The sequence below is a fragment of the Mauremys mutica genome, chromosome 4, assembly GCF_020497125.1.
Source record: "Mauremys mutica isolate MM-2020 ecotype Southern chromosome 4, ASM2049712v1, whole genome shotgun sequence".
In the NCBI taxonomy this organism is placed as follows: domain Eukaryota; kingdom Metazoa; phylum Chordata; order Testudines; family Geoemydidae; genus Mauremys; species Mauremys mutica.
In genome coordinates this window covers 91,326,966-91,346,694 of record NC_059075.1, presented here as the reverse complement: position 1 = coordinate 91,346,694, position 19,729 = coordinate 91,326,966, and the positions used below count along the sequence as shown (strand labels likewise).

At 39.7% G+C, this 19,729-nt stretch overlaps 1 protein-coding gene across 6 annotated transcripts in view; it reads right to left on the bottom strand.

The window, feature by feature from the left end:
• ELP4 (elongator acetyltransferase complex subunit 4) overlaps nt 1–19,729 on the bottom strand; it is a 293,928-nt gene that overhangs the window by 203,641 nt on the left and 70,558 nt on the right. For all 6 annotated transcript variants that reach the window (XM_045016036.1, XM_045016038.1, XM_045016037.1 and 3 more), the window contains exons 5-6: nt 19,434–19,573; nt 7,070–7,154 (exon numbers count right to left, since the gene is read on the bottom strand). In XM_045016036.1, coding sequence (XP_044871971.1) covers nt 7,070–7,154; nt 19,434–19,573 — 225 coding nt within the window. The remainder of the gene's footprint in view (nt 1–7,069; nt 7,155–19,433; nt 19,574–19,729) is intronic.

Genomic DNA, 19,729 nt, shown 5'->3' with positions numbered 1-19,729 from the left:
GGTATGAATGTGCACCATGAGCCTGTGTCTGGATATTTTTAGTAAACAGTGTTCGTTGGTCACACATGCGCAGTGGAACTCCTCATAAACTGAACAGAGAGCATAAAGGGCAGTGCAGACCAATGCCTCTCCAATTCCTATTTTGACTGTGAATCTAGAGATGACTCATAGCAGTGGGCATGGAAGGCCAATAGTGGAATGCAGATATGGACCACATCTTGAAGTAATGTCTTCTCTGAGTGATGATCCCTAGGTGTATTCCACATTAGTAAGCAGTAGTCAAACAAACAAGAGGTGGGTGCCAGGATGCAGACGTTATGGCCACCTGCAAGACTGCTGTTTCCACGGCTGTCTCTCTAGAAGACTGGAACAAAGTGTAACATCTTGTGAAGGTATGTCATGAGCTTCAGGTAGCTGCCCCACATATTCCTAGTAAAAGTACATCTTGCATCCATCTGGAGAGGGAATATGAGCTAGCTGGTAGTAAAGGATGATGCAGCTGAGATCCACTGAGAGAATCTCTGGGCAGATGGAGCTTCATCTCTTGATCTCTCGTCTATGACAATAAAAAGTCTAGGTGTTTTTCTAATTGCTTTTGTTTTAGCAGATAAAAGGCTAGTGCCCATTGGATGCCCAGGGAATGAAGCCTTCTCATCAGAGACATACACTTTCAGCAAAAATACTGGTAAGTGTATGGTATGCTTCATCTCCAACAGGATTTGTTTCCCTTGGAGGGAAGCCTCTTCAGGAGCATCAGATTCATTTGATGAGATGACACGCTCCTGTTCTACCAGCAGTGCTAATAGAACAAATGGAAGAATGTTAGATGTAGACATAGCAGGGAGTAATATTCTTCCCTTCAAGGTGGTCCCCCTGGGTGTAGGGATGTCTTGAAGAAGAGCTGGAGATGGTCGCAGGGGAGATGGTTGGTAGGACAAAGCGAAGATATCCTTGGGAAAGGTGAATGTTTTGGTCCCCCTGGTGTTTGGGGGGCTTCTGAGCTGGCAATGGGGGATCTGAGTCACCCAAAGGTCTAGTGTTTGAGGGATCCCACATGGAGAACGGCAGAACCATTGGATGGGATCCCAACATTCGACTGCCAGGTGTAACCATGGGGTACAGCTCCTTACGTTTGCAAGGTGGATCTGGAACAACCAGATCCTTCTTCTTTTGTGCCTTTCACTCTCTGACATGTTTATGAGGACCTAATTCTTTAACACCTGTGTGCAGTGGCTCACCCAACTTTGACTGAGACAGGGAGCGATCCTCTCCTTTAGAGGAAGATATGGATGGAGATCTGTCCTTATGCCTATGTTCATATCCTCTACTCTTGTCAAAGGGTTTCTTAGGCCTAAGAATTTTTGTCTCTACTCTGGAGCTCATGCTTGGAGGGGTGCTGCTCACTATCTAAGGCCTGGTCTACACTACGCGTTTAAACCGGTTTAAGGAGCGTAAAACCGATTTAACACCACACCCGTCCACACTAAGAGGCCCTTTATATCGATATAAAGGGCTCTTTAAATCGATTTCTGTATTCCTCCCTAACGAGAGGAGTAGCGCTAGTATCGGAATTACCATATCGGATTAGGGTTAGTGTGGCCGCAGATCGACGGTATTGGCCTCCGGGTGGTATCCCACAGTGCACCACTGACTGCTCTGGACAGCAATCTGAACTCCGATGCAGTGGCCAGGTAGACAGGAAAAGCCCTGCGAACTTTTGAATATTTCCTGTTTGCCCAGCGTGGAGCTCCGATCGGCACGTGTGGCGATGCAGTTAAAAATCAAAATAAAAAAAGAGCTCCAGCATGGACCATGCGGATGTGATCGCTGTAAGGGCAGGCAAATGTGTTCTATCAGCGCTCCGTTACAGAAGACGAAATTCAAAATCATTTTTAAAAATTCTCCACACAGACGCCATAGCAGGGACTCAGCGCACTGCTGCGAGACAAGCGTAACGGAAAGCCAAAGAATCAAATGGACGCTCATGGAGGGAGGGAGTGGGGACTGGAGGACTCAAGCAATCCCACAGTTCCTGCAGTCTCCGAAAAGCATTTGCATTCCTGGCTGAGCTCCAAATGCTTCTAGGGTCAAACGCAGTGTCCGCGGTGGTTCAGGGCATAGCTCGGTTATTTACGCCCCCCACCCCCCACCCCCAGAAGTGAAAGGGAAAACAATCCTCTCGACTCTTTTACATGTCACCCTATCTTTACTGAATGCTGCAGATAGACGCGATGCTGCAGCAGTCAACACCAACATCCTCACTCCCCCCCTGCCATGGGTGGCTGATGGGGCAATATGGCTGATATCCATCGTCATCATCAGCCTTTTGGCACATGGGGCAGTGCAAAAGGACTGGTAACCATGCCGACTAGCATCCAGTGAGTTCGACCATGGGCGCCTGTGTAAAAAACTCCTAATTTTTTCTGGTAGATGGTGCAGTATGGCTGGTAACCGTCTTCATCATAGCAACAGGGGGCTGAGCTCCATCAGCCCCCACCCTTCATGTGTAAAGAAAAGATTCAATTGTCCCTGGACTAGCAGCGGGATGCTGGGCTCCTCTCCCCCACACTGCTTAATGTCCTGTCTGGAGTATCATAGTAGCTAGAGGCTGCCTTCCATTCATTTCTCACTAACAAGTCACTGTGTCTTATTCCTGCATTCTTTATTACTTCATCACACAAGTGGGGGGACACTGCTACGGTAGCCCAGGAAGGCTGGGGGAGAACGGAATCAACAGGTGGGGTTGTTGCAGGAGGACCCCCTGTGAATAGCATACAGCTCATAATTTCTGCGGGATCTGACACAGATCAGCTGTTCTATGATACCCTGGTTCTCTAGTACACTTGCCCCATATTCTAGGCAGGACTGATTCTATTTTTAGATACCAAAAAGGAGGGATTGACTCAGGGAGTCATTCCCAAGTTTGGCTTTTGCGCCCCCGGCTGATCTCAGCCAGGGGCACTTATGACAGCAGCAGGTGGTGCAGTGCAAAAGGACTGGTAACCATGATCATCTTATTGCCAATTTATGGCATGGTAGATGGTACAGTATGGCTGATAACCATCTCTGCTGTCATGCAAATGCATGCTGCTGTGTAGCGCTGCTGAATCGCCTCTGTCAGCGGCATCTAGTACACATACGGTGACAGTCACAAAAGGCAAAACAGGCTCCATGACTGCCATGCTATGGCGTCTGCCAGAGCAATCCAGGGAAAAAAGGCGCGAAATGCTTGTCTGCCGTTGCTTTCCCAGAGGAAGGAGTGACTGACGACATTTACCCAGAACCACCCACGACAATGATTTTTGCCCCATCAGGCACTGGGATCTCAACCTGGAAATTCCAAGGGGTGGGGAGGCTGCGGGAACTATAGGATAACTACGGAATAGCTACCCACAGTGCAACGCTCCAGATATCAACGCTAGCCTCGGACCGTGGACGCACACCACCGATTTAATGTGTTTAGTGTGGCCGCGCGCACTCGATTTTATACAATCTGTTTTGCTAAACCGGTTTATGTAAATTCGGAATAATCCCGTAGTGTAGACGTACCCTAAGGCTCATGTACAGGGGAGTCTCCTCAACCTGATACTGAATGGGGGTCTCATAGCCTGCTCCATTAGCTGCTTCCGCAGATGGAATTTTCGTCCCTCATGAGTTTGGGGATGAAAGGAACGGCATAAGCTACACTTGATGGCAATAGGAGTTTTCCCAAGGCATAGAGGGAGCGGTAGTGGTTGTCACTGACAGAGAAGGAACCAGGACAGGAGAGCAGTTTCTGAATCCAGGAACTCTTGGGATAATCCCTTTTTGGAGGGAGAAGGTTCCCCCAGAGTGGAGAGTGCCTAAAACTAACTATGGTAACTATATAAAAAAAAAAGTAAAGCACTAAAATATTAAGCTATTAAAGCATTTACAAATTGTATTCACAGATTTACAGAAGCAGGAGACTGAAGTGGACATGGATTCTGACTCAAGACATACAGTCGTAAGAAAGAATTGGAGAGATGTTGGTTTGTGTTGCCATTGATGCCCTTGGTTCAGAGCATGAGGAGTTCAACTATGCATGTACAGACCAATGGACACTGCTGCTAAAAATTTCCAGATTCAGGCACATGGTGTGCATGCATGCCCACATATGCTCTACACAGATGGACCATCCCTTTAAGCAGTAGTTAGCTTTGCCTTAAGGGCCAGACCCTACCATGGAACAACTTGCAAAGACATCTAGAAACTCCATGAGGTTTGTCTCTTGACTGTATGGAAGAAGCAGGGGTTTGGCCACCAATCCCTGTAAATCTCAAGGCGGGGTCCACACAAAATCAGAGCTCTCTATGCAGCAGCCCTGTGCCTACATGTCCTTGTGGGCTCTCCTCCAGTTTCACGTGAGCTACTATCAATAAGAGGTTTCAGAGTAGCACAAATCAGCTACATCAAGAATTATAACATTCAAAAACAGGTCGGAGAACACTTCAATCTCCCTGGTCACTCGATTACAGACCTAAAAGTCGCAATATTACAACAAAAAAACCTTCAAAAACAGACTCCAACGAGAGACTGCTGAATTGGAATTAATTTGCAAAATGGACACCATTAAATTAGGCTTAAATAAAGACTGGGAGTGGATGGGTCATTACACAAAGTAAAACTATTTCCCCATGTTTATTCCCTCCCCACACACACACACTGTTCCTCACAACTTCTTGTCAACTGCTGCAAATGGACCATTTTGATTACCACTACAAAAAGTTTTTCTCTCTCCTGCTGGTAATAGCTCACCTTAACTGATCACTCTCGTTAGAGTGTGTATGGTAACACATATTGTTTCATGTTCTCTGTGTGTGTATATACATCTTCCTACTGTATTTTCCCCTGCATGCGTCCGATGAAGTGGGCTGTAGCCCTCGAAAGCTTATGCTCAAATAAATTTGTTAGTCTCTCAGGTGCCACAAGTACTCCTGTTCTTTTTATCAATGAGGATTCTTCCAGGTGGAGAGGGGCACCACTCAGAAGTTAATACAATTTCACAGAGGGTTGTTTTCAGTTTTTTGGAAGAGGGGAAGTAGGGGAGATACAGCCTGTCCCAGGTCCACCCTCTTTCTATTTGGCCATAGAGAAAGCCCTTCTCAGGACTCGGTTAAGGGAAAGGAGTGCAATACCATGGAAACAGCTGAATTACCCATAGAATGGGAAATCTATAGGTCACAGACCCAGAGCATGATCTGTCCCTCAATTAATTTCAATTTTGAATGTACTTTTATTAGTGTTGTATTATACAGGGCTCCCTAAACATGCAAAATATGCTGTGTGAAGAAAGGTCGTGAATAGGGAAAAGATTATTCTAGAAAAGTAACATTTCAGCTCCAGCAAATCATTTTCATTTTCAAGCTCTCTATATCTTCCCTGAAGCAGAAATTAGTATCTAGGCATGATCTAATGGCTTTCTAAATTAAACTAACTGGCTTAAAAAGAATACATTTCGAACACTTAAAGCTACATATTGCTCACCTCAGAAACTAAAAGGTGCTTTAATTTAAAAATAGCTTTTATCAAATATACAGTTCTAAATTTATCTGCATGGAGTTTTTTGGTTTTGATTTTATTAATATTAACAAAATATTTTAAAATAGTGCACATTATGAGTATTCCTTTGAACAATGTTAGTTGATGTTTTATTCCTCATTTTTTTGCAAAAAAACTATCCAAAAATTATGGACTTCATCATTTTGTTTTAAAATATAAATGTTTCTCAGGAATATACATAGGTTCTATATTTAAGCTAAAACCAACGCCTAAGAAAAACAAACACAGTTACTGGAGTCTTTTCCAGTAGCACATTATTTGCCGACTGAAGGTTCCCAGGGTGTTCATGTCACTTTGGTTCTGTTGCTTTTTGCATTCTGTAAGATTTCTTGCTTCCAGAGGACCTGTCATCTTGTTGGAGGAGCAGCTCTGCATACTATACTGTGGGAACTGTTATGACATGCCTGTTGTCATGGTTACCACAGCAAGTGGGGAGAGGTGCCTGTCAGGGACCAATTTACTTCTCCAGACGGGCACTGCCACCAAAGGGAAAACATGCTTGCCCATGAATCTCTGCAGAGACTGAAAACTGCAAAAATAAGCTAAATGAACACACAAGTATTCCATATAGTTAATATTCCTAAAAAATACTCCTAGACAGAAAAGCAGCCAAACAAAATCCAAGGCTGTCTTCCCCATAGATAGTTTTAATTCAACTGCCTAGTAGTATATAGCACATTATATTTTTTGACATTCTCCAGAACCAATAATAGGTAATTTCTACCTTAATAAAGTTTCTATTTTATAACAGCAATGAAGATAATATAATTATCTATCAATTAAGCATCACCACACATGACTGATTATTTTATTTAGGTGAACTCCAAAGAATGATTGAATAAGACAAAGAAAGGTGTCAGCTGAGTATTGGTTAAACTAGAAAAAGTTTTCCTCTGAAATTGTTGTCTTTATTCTGGATGATTCATTCTGTGATTTATGAGTATTTACAGATATGCCTGAAGGTAAGCTGTTCTGAGAGCTATAAATGGTTAATGGCATTATAATAGCTCTTTGTGTTTCAATTCTTGTTATTGAAAGATACATGTCTTTTAATTTACCAACAAATCCCAAACCTCACAGCATGGAATACACTGCCAGCTCTCAATAGTTTTGTGAATTAATCTTGAACTCCACGTTGTTAAAACAGCCATCTGAAAAATCTACAGGGGAAAATACACTTTGCCTAGTTTCATTTTATTTAGCAACCTATTTTAATAGCTACTAGCATAGAATAAGCCTTTTAAAAAAATGTTGGTTTACAGTTAATTTGCACAGTCTACCCACATCCGTTGAGAACTAAGTAAAACTCCGAATACACATTAACATATGAACCAGGCTCTCTATTTACTTTACTTGTTTACTTCAGCAATGCTTAGAAACAGCTTGTTCGCTGTTAATTATTCCAAGACCTTTCATGTGTAACCCTAGAGAGAATTTTGAAAACAACATTAGTTACATGATTATAGAAGACACTGAAGGTGCTCAGTACCTGGGGATAGGATCCATCAAATCCTTCCTGGTATATGATCCTCTGGATAGATTGAAGCAGCCTGGTATAACCACAGGTCATATTACTGTCAGTGAGAAGATAATTTAATTTAATAAACATTCTGATACTTTTTTATGAATCTATATTAGCCATACAAAAAAGTAAACAAAAATTAAACACATGCAGTTTTAAGCCTGAAAGTGGTAGACACATGATAGAAACAAAAACAGAGCAGAAGCAATAAATCCTCTTTGAACAAACTAGGTGTTAATACAGTATTTCTAGAAAGCTAGTTGTTATTGCTTTAAGTGCCCTGACGACATGGTAAGAAAGGTAAAATCTGCAGAGATTACGATGACAGTGTAAGGCTCATTTACCTGCTATAAAATTAATGATTTAATAAGCAATTTAAAATATGAAACCACCATAGCATTTCAGAAGTAATCTCATATAATTAACACATACCTAATGAACTGCTATTTTAAGTACACCTGATCAATATCCTGTTCATCTGAGCTCGTCTTCTACCATTTTAATTTTCATACATACCGCAGTAACAATAAAAAATTATCATCAGCCCCTTTCCATTTAAATAGATTAAGAAGTAAATTCAGTGCAGTTTGTTTTATTTTCCTTTTGTTATTTTTATACCATAACAAAGCTTAAAATACATAACAGTACAGTATAATATAGTTTTATCATATATCCTTAAGGATAACAATTCTTTTCCACTTACCTCACAGAGGGGTTGTGAGGATTAATTTGTTTAAAAGTTACTTGGAGGATATAGGATAAAACTTTCACAAGTGACTAAATAATTTAGGAGCCTAACTCCCATTTTTAAAGTGAGCACAAGCGTAAGTCTTCACAGAATCGGGGACTAACTTTATGCACTCTGAATAGTCCCAATGAAGTCAATGGAATACTCATTGTACATGAAGTTAAGCATGTGCCTAAATCTTTATAGGATTACAGCTTTAAGAACTTAAATCTCACTGACTTTCAATGAGACTTGGGCTGCAAAGTCACTTAAGGACTTTAGAAAATATATTATCATGTTCTGTATTAATTTTAACATTTGTTCGGTTTCACAATATTGAGCTACTTCTGTGGTTTATCAAAGGTTAACAATATTTTAATTCTGAATGTATTTCACAGTATACATACCTGAATAGAAATTTAACTAAATTTGACTTTAAGTTGCGTACACCCACATTTGAGGAGGGAGAATAAACTCTGTGTGTGTGCTGGTGCGGAGCACGTAAAAATCAGATTTCAGACAAACATATGCTTAGTTTCTTAAACAAACAAACACAATACTGTTTCAAATTAGCAGTCAGCATTAAACTAACTGGCTTTAAAAAATACACTTCAAATACTACTACAAAAGCTACATATTGCTCACCTCAGAAACTAAAAGGTGCTTTAATTTAAAAATAGCTTTTAGCAAATATACAGTTCTGAATTTATCTGCATGGAGTTTTTACTATATAATGATGAAATCAAAACAGTCCTTACAGTAGATCAATAACATCTTAGCGTCTTCTGTCATTACATTTTTTTAAATTTAACAGACCTTTAAAATATTCTCATATATACCTAGATTGCAGGAGTTTTACTCCTGGGTCAAAATTAGACTTCAGTTTTTGGTTACTGTTTTTTCTTTAACCCCTTTGGTAGCCTCACATCATTCAACCATTATCAGTTAAATCGAGTTACTCTATATTTCAATAGATACTTTAATTTAATATTGCATATGAAATGCACAACTGCAAATAACTTCAGCAGTACACAGTCTACATGAGGAATGTCTAAAGACCACCTACCATATTATACAGAATTTGCAGGCCAAACCAGAATAGAACAACTACAAAAAGTCAAATTTTGTGGATAAACTCCAGTCAACCATTCCCTAGCATCAGAACATAACATAAGAACATAAGAAAGGCCGTACCAGGTCAGACCAAAGGTCCATCTAGCCCAGTATCTGTCTACCGACAGTGGCCAATGCCAGGTGCCCCTGAGGGAGTGAACCTAACAGGCAATGATCAAGTGATCTCTCTCCTGCCATCCATCTCCATCCTCTGACGAACAGAGGCTAGGGACACCATTCTTACCCATTCTGGCTAATAGCCATTTATGGACTTAGCCACCATGAATTTATCCAGTCCCCTTTTAAACATTGTTATAGTCCTAGCCTTCACAACCTCCTCAGGTAAGGAGTTCCACAAGTTGACTGTGCGCTGCGTGAAGAACTTCCTTTTATTTGTTTTAAACCTGCTGCCTATTAATTTCATTTGGTGACCCCTAGTTCTTGTATTATGGGAATAAGTAAATAACTTTTCCTTATCCACTTTCTCAACATCACTCATGATTTTATATACCTCTATCATGTCCCCCCTTAGTCTTCTCTTTTCCAAGCTGAAGAGTCCTAGCCTCTTTAATCTTTCCTCATATGGGACCCTCTCTAAACCCCTAATCATTTTAGTTGCCCTTTTCTGAACCTTTTCTAGTGCTAGAATATCTTTTTTGAGGTGAGGAGACCACATCTGTACACAGTATTCAAGATGTGGGCGTACCATGGATTTATATAAGGGCAATAATATATTCTCAGTCTTATTCTCTATCCCCTTTTTAATGATTCCTAACATCCTGTTTGCTTTTTTGACCGCCTCTGCACACTGCGTGGACATCTTCAGAGAACTATCCACGATGACGCCAAGATCTTTTTCCTGACTCGTTGTAGCTAAATTAGCCCCCATCATGTTGTATGTATAGTTGGGGTTATTTTTTCCAATGTGCATTACTTTATTTATCCACATTAAATTTCATTTGCCATTTTGTTGCCCAATCAGTTAGTTTTGTGAGATCTTTTTGAAGTTCTTCACAATCTGCTTTGGTCTTAACTATCTTGAGAAGTTTAGTATCATCTGCAAACTTGGCCACCTCACTGTTTACCCCTTTCTCCAGATCATTTATGAATAAATTGAATAGGATTGGTCCTAGGACTGACCCTTGGGGAACACCACTAGTTATCCCTCTCCATTCTGAGAATTTACCATTAATTCCTACCCTTTGTTCCCTGTCCTTTAACCAGTTCTCAATCCATGAAAGGACCTTCCCTTTTATCCCATGACAGCTTAATTTACGTAAGAGCCTTTGGTGAGGGACCTTGTCAAAGGCTTTCTGGAAATCCAAGTACACTATGTCCACCGGATCCCCCTTGTCCACATGTTTGTTGACCCCTTCAAAGAACTCTAATAGATTAGTAAGACACGATTTCCCTTTACAGAAACCATGTTGACTATTGCTCAAGAGTTTATGTTTTTCTATGTGTCTGACAATTTTATTCTTTACTATTGTTTCAACTAATTTGCCCGGTACCGACGTTAGACTTACCGGTCTGTAATTGCCGGGATCACCCCTAGAGCCCTTTTTAAATATTGGCGTTACATTAGCTAACTTCCAGTCATTGGGTACCGAAGCCGATTTAAAGGACAGGTTACAAACCTTAGTTAATAGTTCCGCAACTTCACATTTGAGTTCTTTCAGAACTCTTGGGTGAATGCCATCTGGTCCCGGTGACTTGTTAATGTTGAGTTTATCAATTAATTCCAAAACCTCCTCTAGTGACACTTCAATCTGTGACAGTTCCTCAGATTTGTCACCTACAAAAGCCATTAAGCTGTAATCATTGCCTGGAAGACACCCTATCTATTCAAGACACCACTATCTATTCAACAAAAGGTGACCTGTTGCCTTTGCCACCATGCTCTGATATTTTCAGTGTGCAAGTGAACACAATGGATTTGGGAGCTTTCAGTAAAACTTATGGAAAATGAGTGTAGCTTCTTTCCATTGTCAATCCTGCATGTAACCACTTCCTGTGCTCACAAGTAGTGCAATGCTACATTAAGGAAATTAAAAAAAAAAAAAAAAAGTTAACTCCTCATTTACTGCTATGAAAAAAAAAAGCTTCACGGCATAATAAGAAGTCAAGAAACAATGCTAAATATTCTACAAATTAACTTATTATTGAATGCGAATAGGATTTCTTTTGCTTGTGTCTAAAATATAGTTTGTCTGACCTTGAACTAGCCTCCTATACTATGGACATGGAAAATGTTGATTAAATACTGTAACTCCATAATAAAATACATCATCATTCTGGCAATGTTTCTCATAATATTTTAAAGCCACGAATATATTTTTTATTTTGAAATGTTTTTTTTAGTTTAGTGTTGTTACTAAACACTGTTTAATTCTGATAATGGGTTCAAACAATTCGTTCTTATCATTTTTTGTTTAGCCATCTAGTAACTGATAAAACAGGAGCTGGCAAGATGGTAACCTGGTTACAACAGAGTCTCTGACTTCCTATTGATAATTTCTAAGCATTTAACAAAGGTTAAGTTATCAAAAGTATGAAAAATAGGCTTATTATCTGTAAGTAGACCCCATTAGGAAAGACAGTTTAAGCTGTTTTAGGCAAATTTATCTGGAAAATTGGGCTCTACATAAAATTAAGTCTATCTACCTATTTTCTGAGCACATACATTCTGAAGACAGCAAATACAAGAAAATTCAATGCTGCAGCTTAAATTTTCTCTTTGCCTGAATTACCAAAATATTTTTTATATCTTTTCAAAGTAAAACAATATGTTAGTAGCTTTATCTGGGCAACTTGGACAGAAGGTACAAAAGAAGTGTGTTACTTGAACTAACGATATAGATAACAGGTTCAACCATTTAGTTTTCATTCCCTTTTATTAAACCACTAAAAATGGAGTTTTATTACGTACTCTGACACTTCCCAACAGCAATCCACATCTTATAACTCTACACACACATATAGTTGAAATAAGTATAGTAGGGCTTCTTGAAAAGCTGCAGACTGATGACATGTTCAGAGAACATACGTGAACATAGCTGACAGACAGGTCTGTTGTGAACAGTTAAGTGCCTAGGATGACACTTCCTTTTTGGTGACTGAGTAAGGAATGACCTCGCTCAGAAACATTTTTATGTTTCTTTGCCCTGGACACCACAGGAAGAACGATAAAATCCCAAGAATGCAATTTAACAAGGTTACAACTTTAGTTATTAACACATCTGGAAATTACCCAGAAATAACAAGCAGGTCATTCTTCTTTTAAAATCCATGCCAACTGGTGGAGGGCTGCCATCAGCTTTCCCCATTACTTTGTTTCACTTGCTGGATGGCTGCTGTCAGCCCCCCAAACAATTAACCTGGTCCCAGTATCATCACTGGGACCCCAACACATCCCCATGGCATGGGGGTTATGGAAAGTGTGGAAGAAGATGATGTCTTCTTGCTGTAGCAAATATTAGAAGTCCCATTTCCACCTTCTTTAGGACAACCTCTGCTAACCTTCTTACAATTCTGATGTATCAGGGAATTTAACCCTTATTGAATGAGTACCTACATTGGGCACCTGTAAAGTTGTAAAAATATGACTTTTACAACCTAACTTACCCATAGGTCCCTAGGCTGCTGAGAAGAATACAAAAAACCCCACATAGCCCAGACCACTGACTTTCCAAGCCCCAAAAGACAACTAGAATAATGCCCACAGCAAGATTTCAAAACCCAGTTCTACTCTAATCCCAAAGGTGAAGAGGGAAGAAGCTTTTCTTATGGTGCAGAATGGCACCCGTGGGCAGGGAGAAGAGCTTATAAGCCTTCCCCTTGGGCACACAAGAGCCAATAGGCTTATGTTGCAACCTTGTGTCCCACTGATAAGCCACAAGGAGCCTGAGTGCCCACAGGGAGGGTGGAAAGGATGTGTGTGTAAATTTTAAAGGGGCAAAAGGTTTTCTTTCCCCTGCTGACCCAGACAAACCCTCCCCACATCTGAGCTGCGTAGGGAGGAGGAGAACATTCTAATTCTCAAAGAATAGGCATAAGCTATAATTATAGAAACAGTCCAGCCACTCATGAGCATACTGAATAATTTTGTTAATGAGAGTGTATAGAATTACAAATATTTTGAAATGATTTGTAACCTCACTCACAAAAGTTGGTTCCTATTTAACACATACAATTCTACAAATTTTTGCACATTTATGGTCCTGCCCATTAATAGATAATGCACTGGCATAGCAATTGGGAAGCAAGGCATAATGGCAATAAGACCACTTTAGTTCTAGTCACAGTGCATAATTTATACACCACAGTTTTCTTACAAACTCATATTCTGCTCTGAAGCATTCAGGATGAATTCTTGCAGATTAAAGGTTAGCTATATATTCTTCGCTTGAGTAACATTAACCGCAGATGTAGTGGAGGGTGGGAGGAAGGAGAAAAGAAACAACCAGGAAGTGAATATGCCTGGAAAAAACTAATAAATGCAGTTACTTCATCCATAAAAAAAACTGTTACTTCATTTTTTTTTGTTTTAAAGCAGTACCTAGTAATACATCACAAGGATACAGCAGAATGTATATACCAATTGTTTTAGACCAGCAGTTCTCAAAGTATGTGGGGCACCTTCCAAGGGAGGTGTAGAATGTGTAAAGGGAGGCACGAGCTCTGTGTGTGGCATCCTATAGGGCCTGATCACAATGGAAGTTGAGGTTGCTCAGCACTTTGCTGGGTTCCTAGTGTACACTGTGGGTGAAATTTTGGCCCCTGTTGAAGTCAAAGGCAAAATTCCCACTGACTTCAATGGGGCCAGGATTTATCCCTAGATATTTCACAGTTCAATATGCACATATTGTGGATTTTGTGGTTAAATGAAAGGATATTTCAGGACCTTTTAAATTTGTTTGTTGGTTTCTTTACATATACTAACTTATCCCACATGCAGAATACACAGAAAATGATCTTATATTGTTGAATGTGCATTTGGGGTTAGATAGTCTGCACCGATACACTTTGGGTATACCGCAAGAAGGACAGGAGACTTGTTATGGGTTTTAATCAGTCCGCAACTTTATTATATAGATGTCTGGGACTACCCGGCAGATAAAGTGTACATTGCAGGCAAATCCATGCTTATTCAAATCAATTCTCCAGGGCTTCCACCAGACCCCCTTTGTTTCCATCCAGGTCCCCCAGCTGACCCATGACTTGGACCTTGCCATCCACCAGCCTCGCAAGAAGCTTAAGGAGGGCTATGAGAATGGGTGGTGGAGTTGGCTCCCTGCTGTACCAGTTATGGGAGTCCCCAAAACCCTTCCCCCATTCTGTTTCTTTATTCAGTACCCCCTTTTAAGTCCTTTACCAGGCTATTTATCTGGTCACTGGCTGCCCTCCCTATGGAGTACCTGCACTGAACATCCACCCAATATTACAAAATAAGTTGCAACATATGGCCTACCACCTTTTATATTCACCAGAAAAGGTCCATCCTCACACCCGCTGTGAGGAAGGCGAAAAAACCACACTCCACCGAAGCCAATTCTGGTGATGTGAGAAAAATTCCTTCCCAGCCCCCTTTTAAATGGGGCGACTAGCATAATGCCCACAGCAGGTCCTAACCCAGCCTGCCATTCGCCTCCATTTGCTGGCTACTAGGGGAGGGAGGGTGGGTGCTAGTTTCCTCACTGCTTTCACATAGAGACTTGTGGCACCCAAGTTTCGTACTTTTATGCACATTCCTGGGTGTGAGGGGGTCATTGCTGCAAAGTTGACCACAGAGCACCTTTTACAGCAGTTTCTGACCTTCTTCCTCTCTCCCCCACTCCCCACAACCACAAAGCAGAGCTGTCCTTCTTTGGGTAAGCCCACACAAATTTTGCCCCACCTTTAGTTTTGATGCAGTCACTTGCATAATCTGAAATGTTTGGGCATTAGCTGTATTTACAAGATGTGTATCTTAGAGTAGAGAAAAGTTTCTTACTTTAAAGCCTTAATCACCTGTAAAATATTTGTGTATGAATCATACCACATTAGAGTTTAACACTTCTATTTTTTTAAAAAGTCCAATTTTTGTGAAATTAATGCCATTTTTATGAATTGCCATAAGACAAGTCATATTCCAAATTTAAATTATGTGCATACATTTTATATGTAAACATTTAGGTAAAATATTAATAGTTACCAACTAAATCAATTCTACAACATCTTCCCTTTTCTCTACGCTATTAATTGTGTTAGTTTTGAGAAATCTCTTGTGTACATAATGTTACTGAATCTATATCTTCAACCCCTAAAGATAGGCAGGTTCTTGGATTCAATATTACTTGTAGACTCCTTTAAAATATTGGGATTGAAGTAAATGGAATGTGTCTCCACAGTCATAAAATTCTTATTCACTCTGTGAATGACTAGTCACTTTGAAATACTGAGGCCTATATTTTCAAAAGTTAAAAGTGATTTTGGGTACCTAACCAAGAAAGTGTTGAGCACCCACCCCCTGAAAATCAGGCCCTCTTAATGTGTCCCAATTGGGCTTACAAAATTCAAGACATTCAATCACTAATCATTAGAGATGTCGATTAATCACTGTTAACTCACACAATTAACTCAAAAAAATTAATCACAGTTTAAAAAATTAATTGTGATTTATCGCACTGTTAAGCAATAGAATACTAATTGAAATGTATTAAATATTTGTGGATGTTTTTCTACATTTTCAAATACACTGATTTCTACACAGAATACAAAGTATACAACACTCATTTTATATTATTATTTTTATTATAAATATTTGCTCTGTAAAAAATTATAAACAAAAGAAATAGTATTTTTCAATTTAACTCATACAAGTACTGTAGTACAATCTCTTTATTGTGCAAATGTAACTTACAAATGTAGGTTTTTTTTTTTGTTACATAACTGCACTCAAAAACAAAACAATGTAAAACTTTAGAGACTAGAAGTCCACTTGGTCCCACTTCTTGTTCAGCCAATCATTAAGACAAACAAGTTTGTTTACGTTTACGAGATAGGCTGCCTGCTTCTTATTTATAATGTGAGCCAGAGTTACAAGGTATTTACATGCCAGATATGCTAAACATTCGTATGCCTCTTCATGCTTCAGCCATCATTCCAGAGGACATGCTTCCATGTAGATGTTGCTTTTTAAAAAAATAATGTGACTGAACTCTTTGAGGGAGAATTGTTTGTCCCCTGCTCAGTTTTACCTGCATTCTGCCATATATTTCATGTTATAGCAGGCTCGGATGATGACCCACCACATGTTTGTTTTAAGGACACTTTCACAGCAGATTTGACAAAACGCAAAGAAGGTACCAATGTGAGATTTCTAAAAATAGCTACAGCACTGGACCCAAGGTTTAAGAATCTGAAGTACCGTCCAAAATCTGAGAGGGGCGAGGTGTGGAGCATGCTTCAGAAGTCTTAAAAGAGCAACATTCTGATGCGGAAACTAGAGAACCCAAACCACCAAAATAGAAAATCAACCTTCTGCTGGTGGCATCTGACTCAGATGATGAAAATGAACATGCGTCGGTCCGTTCTGCTTTGGATCATTATCGAGCAGAACCCATCATCAGCATGGATGCATGTCCTCTGGAATGGTAATTGACGCATGAAGAGACACATGAACCTTTAGAGCATCTGGCCCATAAATATCTTGTGACGCCGGCTACAACAGTGCCATGCAAACGCCTGTTCTTACTTTCAGGTGACATTGTAAACACGAAGCGGGCAGCATTATCTCCTGCAAATTGTAACCAAACTTATTTTGTCTGAGCGATTGGCTGAAGCAGGACTGAGTGGACTTGTAGGCTCTAAAGTTTTACATTGTTTTATTTTCGAATGTAGTTATTTTTTGTACATAATTCCACATTTGTAAGTTGAACTTGTATGCTAAAGAGATTGCACTACAGTACTTGTATTAGGTGAATTGAAAAATACTATTTCTTTCGTTTTTTACAGTGCAAATATTTGAAATAAAAATAATAATATAAAGTGAGTATTCTGTGTTGTAATTGAAATAAATATATCTGAAAATGTAGAAAACATCCAAAATATTTAAATAAATGGTATTCTATTATTAACAGCATGATTAATCGCATGATTAATTTTTTTAATCATGCACTTAATCACAATTAATATTTTTAATCACTTTACAGCCCTATTAATCATTCTTAAAAATCTTGATCTAAGTGTTTAAAATTTATTTTCATAACATTGCAGAAGACCTTAGTATTCTTTTAATGTATTGCATTTTAACACCCTTTTCTAATAGGTTGCTTCAAAGAAATACCAGCAACATGTGATTATATTTAGGTCTCCCAATGCTGCTATTAAGCGCTCTAGTTCAAAGAGGCCAATAGGGCCAGTTCAGTTAGCTGCAGGTTCAAAGCCACAGTTGGCTGGTATGTGTATTTGCACCTTTTTTTGCACAAATAGTACATCCCTTGATAAGAGTTTCTTCTATGAATGGAGTCCCTACATAATGCTTACTTTGATTAGAAATAAAAATACACATATATTTCATACCCACAGATGGCCTGAAACCCATCCCAGTTAGTGACACTTTGTAGAATGGCACAAGAAGAGTGGGACATCTGCTGGGTGGCAATGTAGCCCCACTTTGGCAACTGGCCAAATAAAATCCTTGTGTGACCAAATTCTGTGGCCCCTGCCATTCAAAAGGTGTATTATACATTGTGTGTTAATTATGTTAAATGTTTATTATAGAAATAGTGCCCTTACAATTTGTCCCATCTCCTAAAAGTGTACAAACTGCTTTATTTACAAGTCTAGCTAGAATCTGATTTTGATCATGTAATGCTGACACTGGTATCAGCAAACAGAGTACTCTTTAGATTGTTTACATTTCCGAAAAAGCACTCAGTGAAACAATGTATTCTTTTATGAATCAGATTTTTTAATTGCGCCATACTGTATTTTAATTCTAAAAAAAATAACATTAAAATACTTCTCAGGACTTGGCTCTATACCTAGAAGTTTATAAAACACAGAAATAAGACCACCAAAAGGTTCAGGCTGAATAAGGAGATAGACTACTTAATCTATACAGTAACTCCTCACTTAACGTTGTAGTTGTGTTCCTGAAAAATGTGACTTTAAGCGAAACGATGTTAAGTGAATCCAATTTCCCCATAAGAATTAATGTAAATGAGGCAGTTCGGTTCCAGGGAATTTTTTTCTCCAGACAAAAGACTATTTTATATATTATACACACACACACAAAAATATAAGTTTTAAACAAAACAATTCAGTACTGGCACACAGTGATGATGATTGTGAAGCTTAGCTGAGGTGGAGGAGTCAGAGGGTGGGATATTTCCTAGGGAATGCCTTACTGCTAAATGATGAACTAGCAATTGGCTGAGCCCTCAAGGGTTAACTCTCACACTCTAAAAGGCAGCAGGAATGGAGGGAGGGGAGAGAGCATCACAGACAGAGACACACACTGTGTGTGTGAGAGAAATGCGCATTTCCCCTTTAAGTACACTGCCTTGTTAATTAGATCAGCTTGCTGAGACTGCAGCTGCTGCTGCCAGCAAGCTTCCTCTGTCCTGAGCCCTGTCTTGTGTCCCCCCTGCTCTTTGGAAGATGGGGTAAGTGGGGTGCAGGAGCAGGGGGGAGTGGGACATCCTGACATTAGCCCCCCTCTTCCTCCCCTCCCCCCTGCACAGCAAGCAGGAGTCTCAGGGAGCAGCTCCAAGGCAGAGGGCAGGAGCAGCACATGGCAGTGTGGGAAGGGACAGCTGCAATTACTAGCCTGTTGGGCAGCTGCCGCACAGGGAACTTAGGGGAGAAGGGAGCTGATAGGGGGAGCTGATAGGGGGCTGCCGGTCCACCCTGGTTCCAAACCCCCACCAGCTAGCTGCAACGGGCTGCTCTTTCTGCAAGCAGTGGACAAAGCAGGCGGCTGTCAAACGACATTAGAAGGGAGCATTGCACAACTTTAAACGAGCATGTTCCCTAATTGATCAGCAACAGAACAATGAAACAACGTTAACCAGGACGACGTTAAGTGAGGAGTTATTGTATTTAACATTAGAGAAGTATCTTGAGACACTGCCAGAAAGATACAGTAGAAGAGGTATGCCAGTCCCCAGCTACGACTATTCATTGCGTTTCTGGTCTCTCATTTTATTTATGCTTAACCCACATTATTATAAATTTCCAACTTGGAAAACAGATTTAGATTTCTTTTTGCAATTTAAACTATTTTTGACCTTTCATTCTCAGTATTACTTTATATTACTCCTTGATTGCAAACATTTAGGGGGAGATTTTCAAAAGCAATTAAAGGATTTTAGGAGTACAAGTGGCACTGGAAGCCAGTGATACAGGTAATAACCAACTGGCTAGGCACTTCTAAAAATCTTTCCCTTAACTTAACTTGCATGCAAATAACTAAAAATATAAGTAACACATGGGTTAAGAACTTACCAAGTTTTTATTTCAGGGTGCAAAGACTTTTCTTCAGGAAGGAAAAAACGGTGCCACTTTGTAGATTGAAGTAGTTCTGGAGACACCGTTTTAGATCCATCATAATAGTGACCAAATCGTGCAGAAGCTGCTGGACTGACCTGTGAAAACATACTACACTAATTATAATAATTCCTTACATGATTTGTCATAAAAAACATAATTACTTGCTATACCTCTAATAGAAATCTATAATTTTCATTTAGGCTTTATATAGTTTGTCAGTAGTGAACTTCAAAAGTTATGGAAGGAAAAAA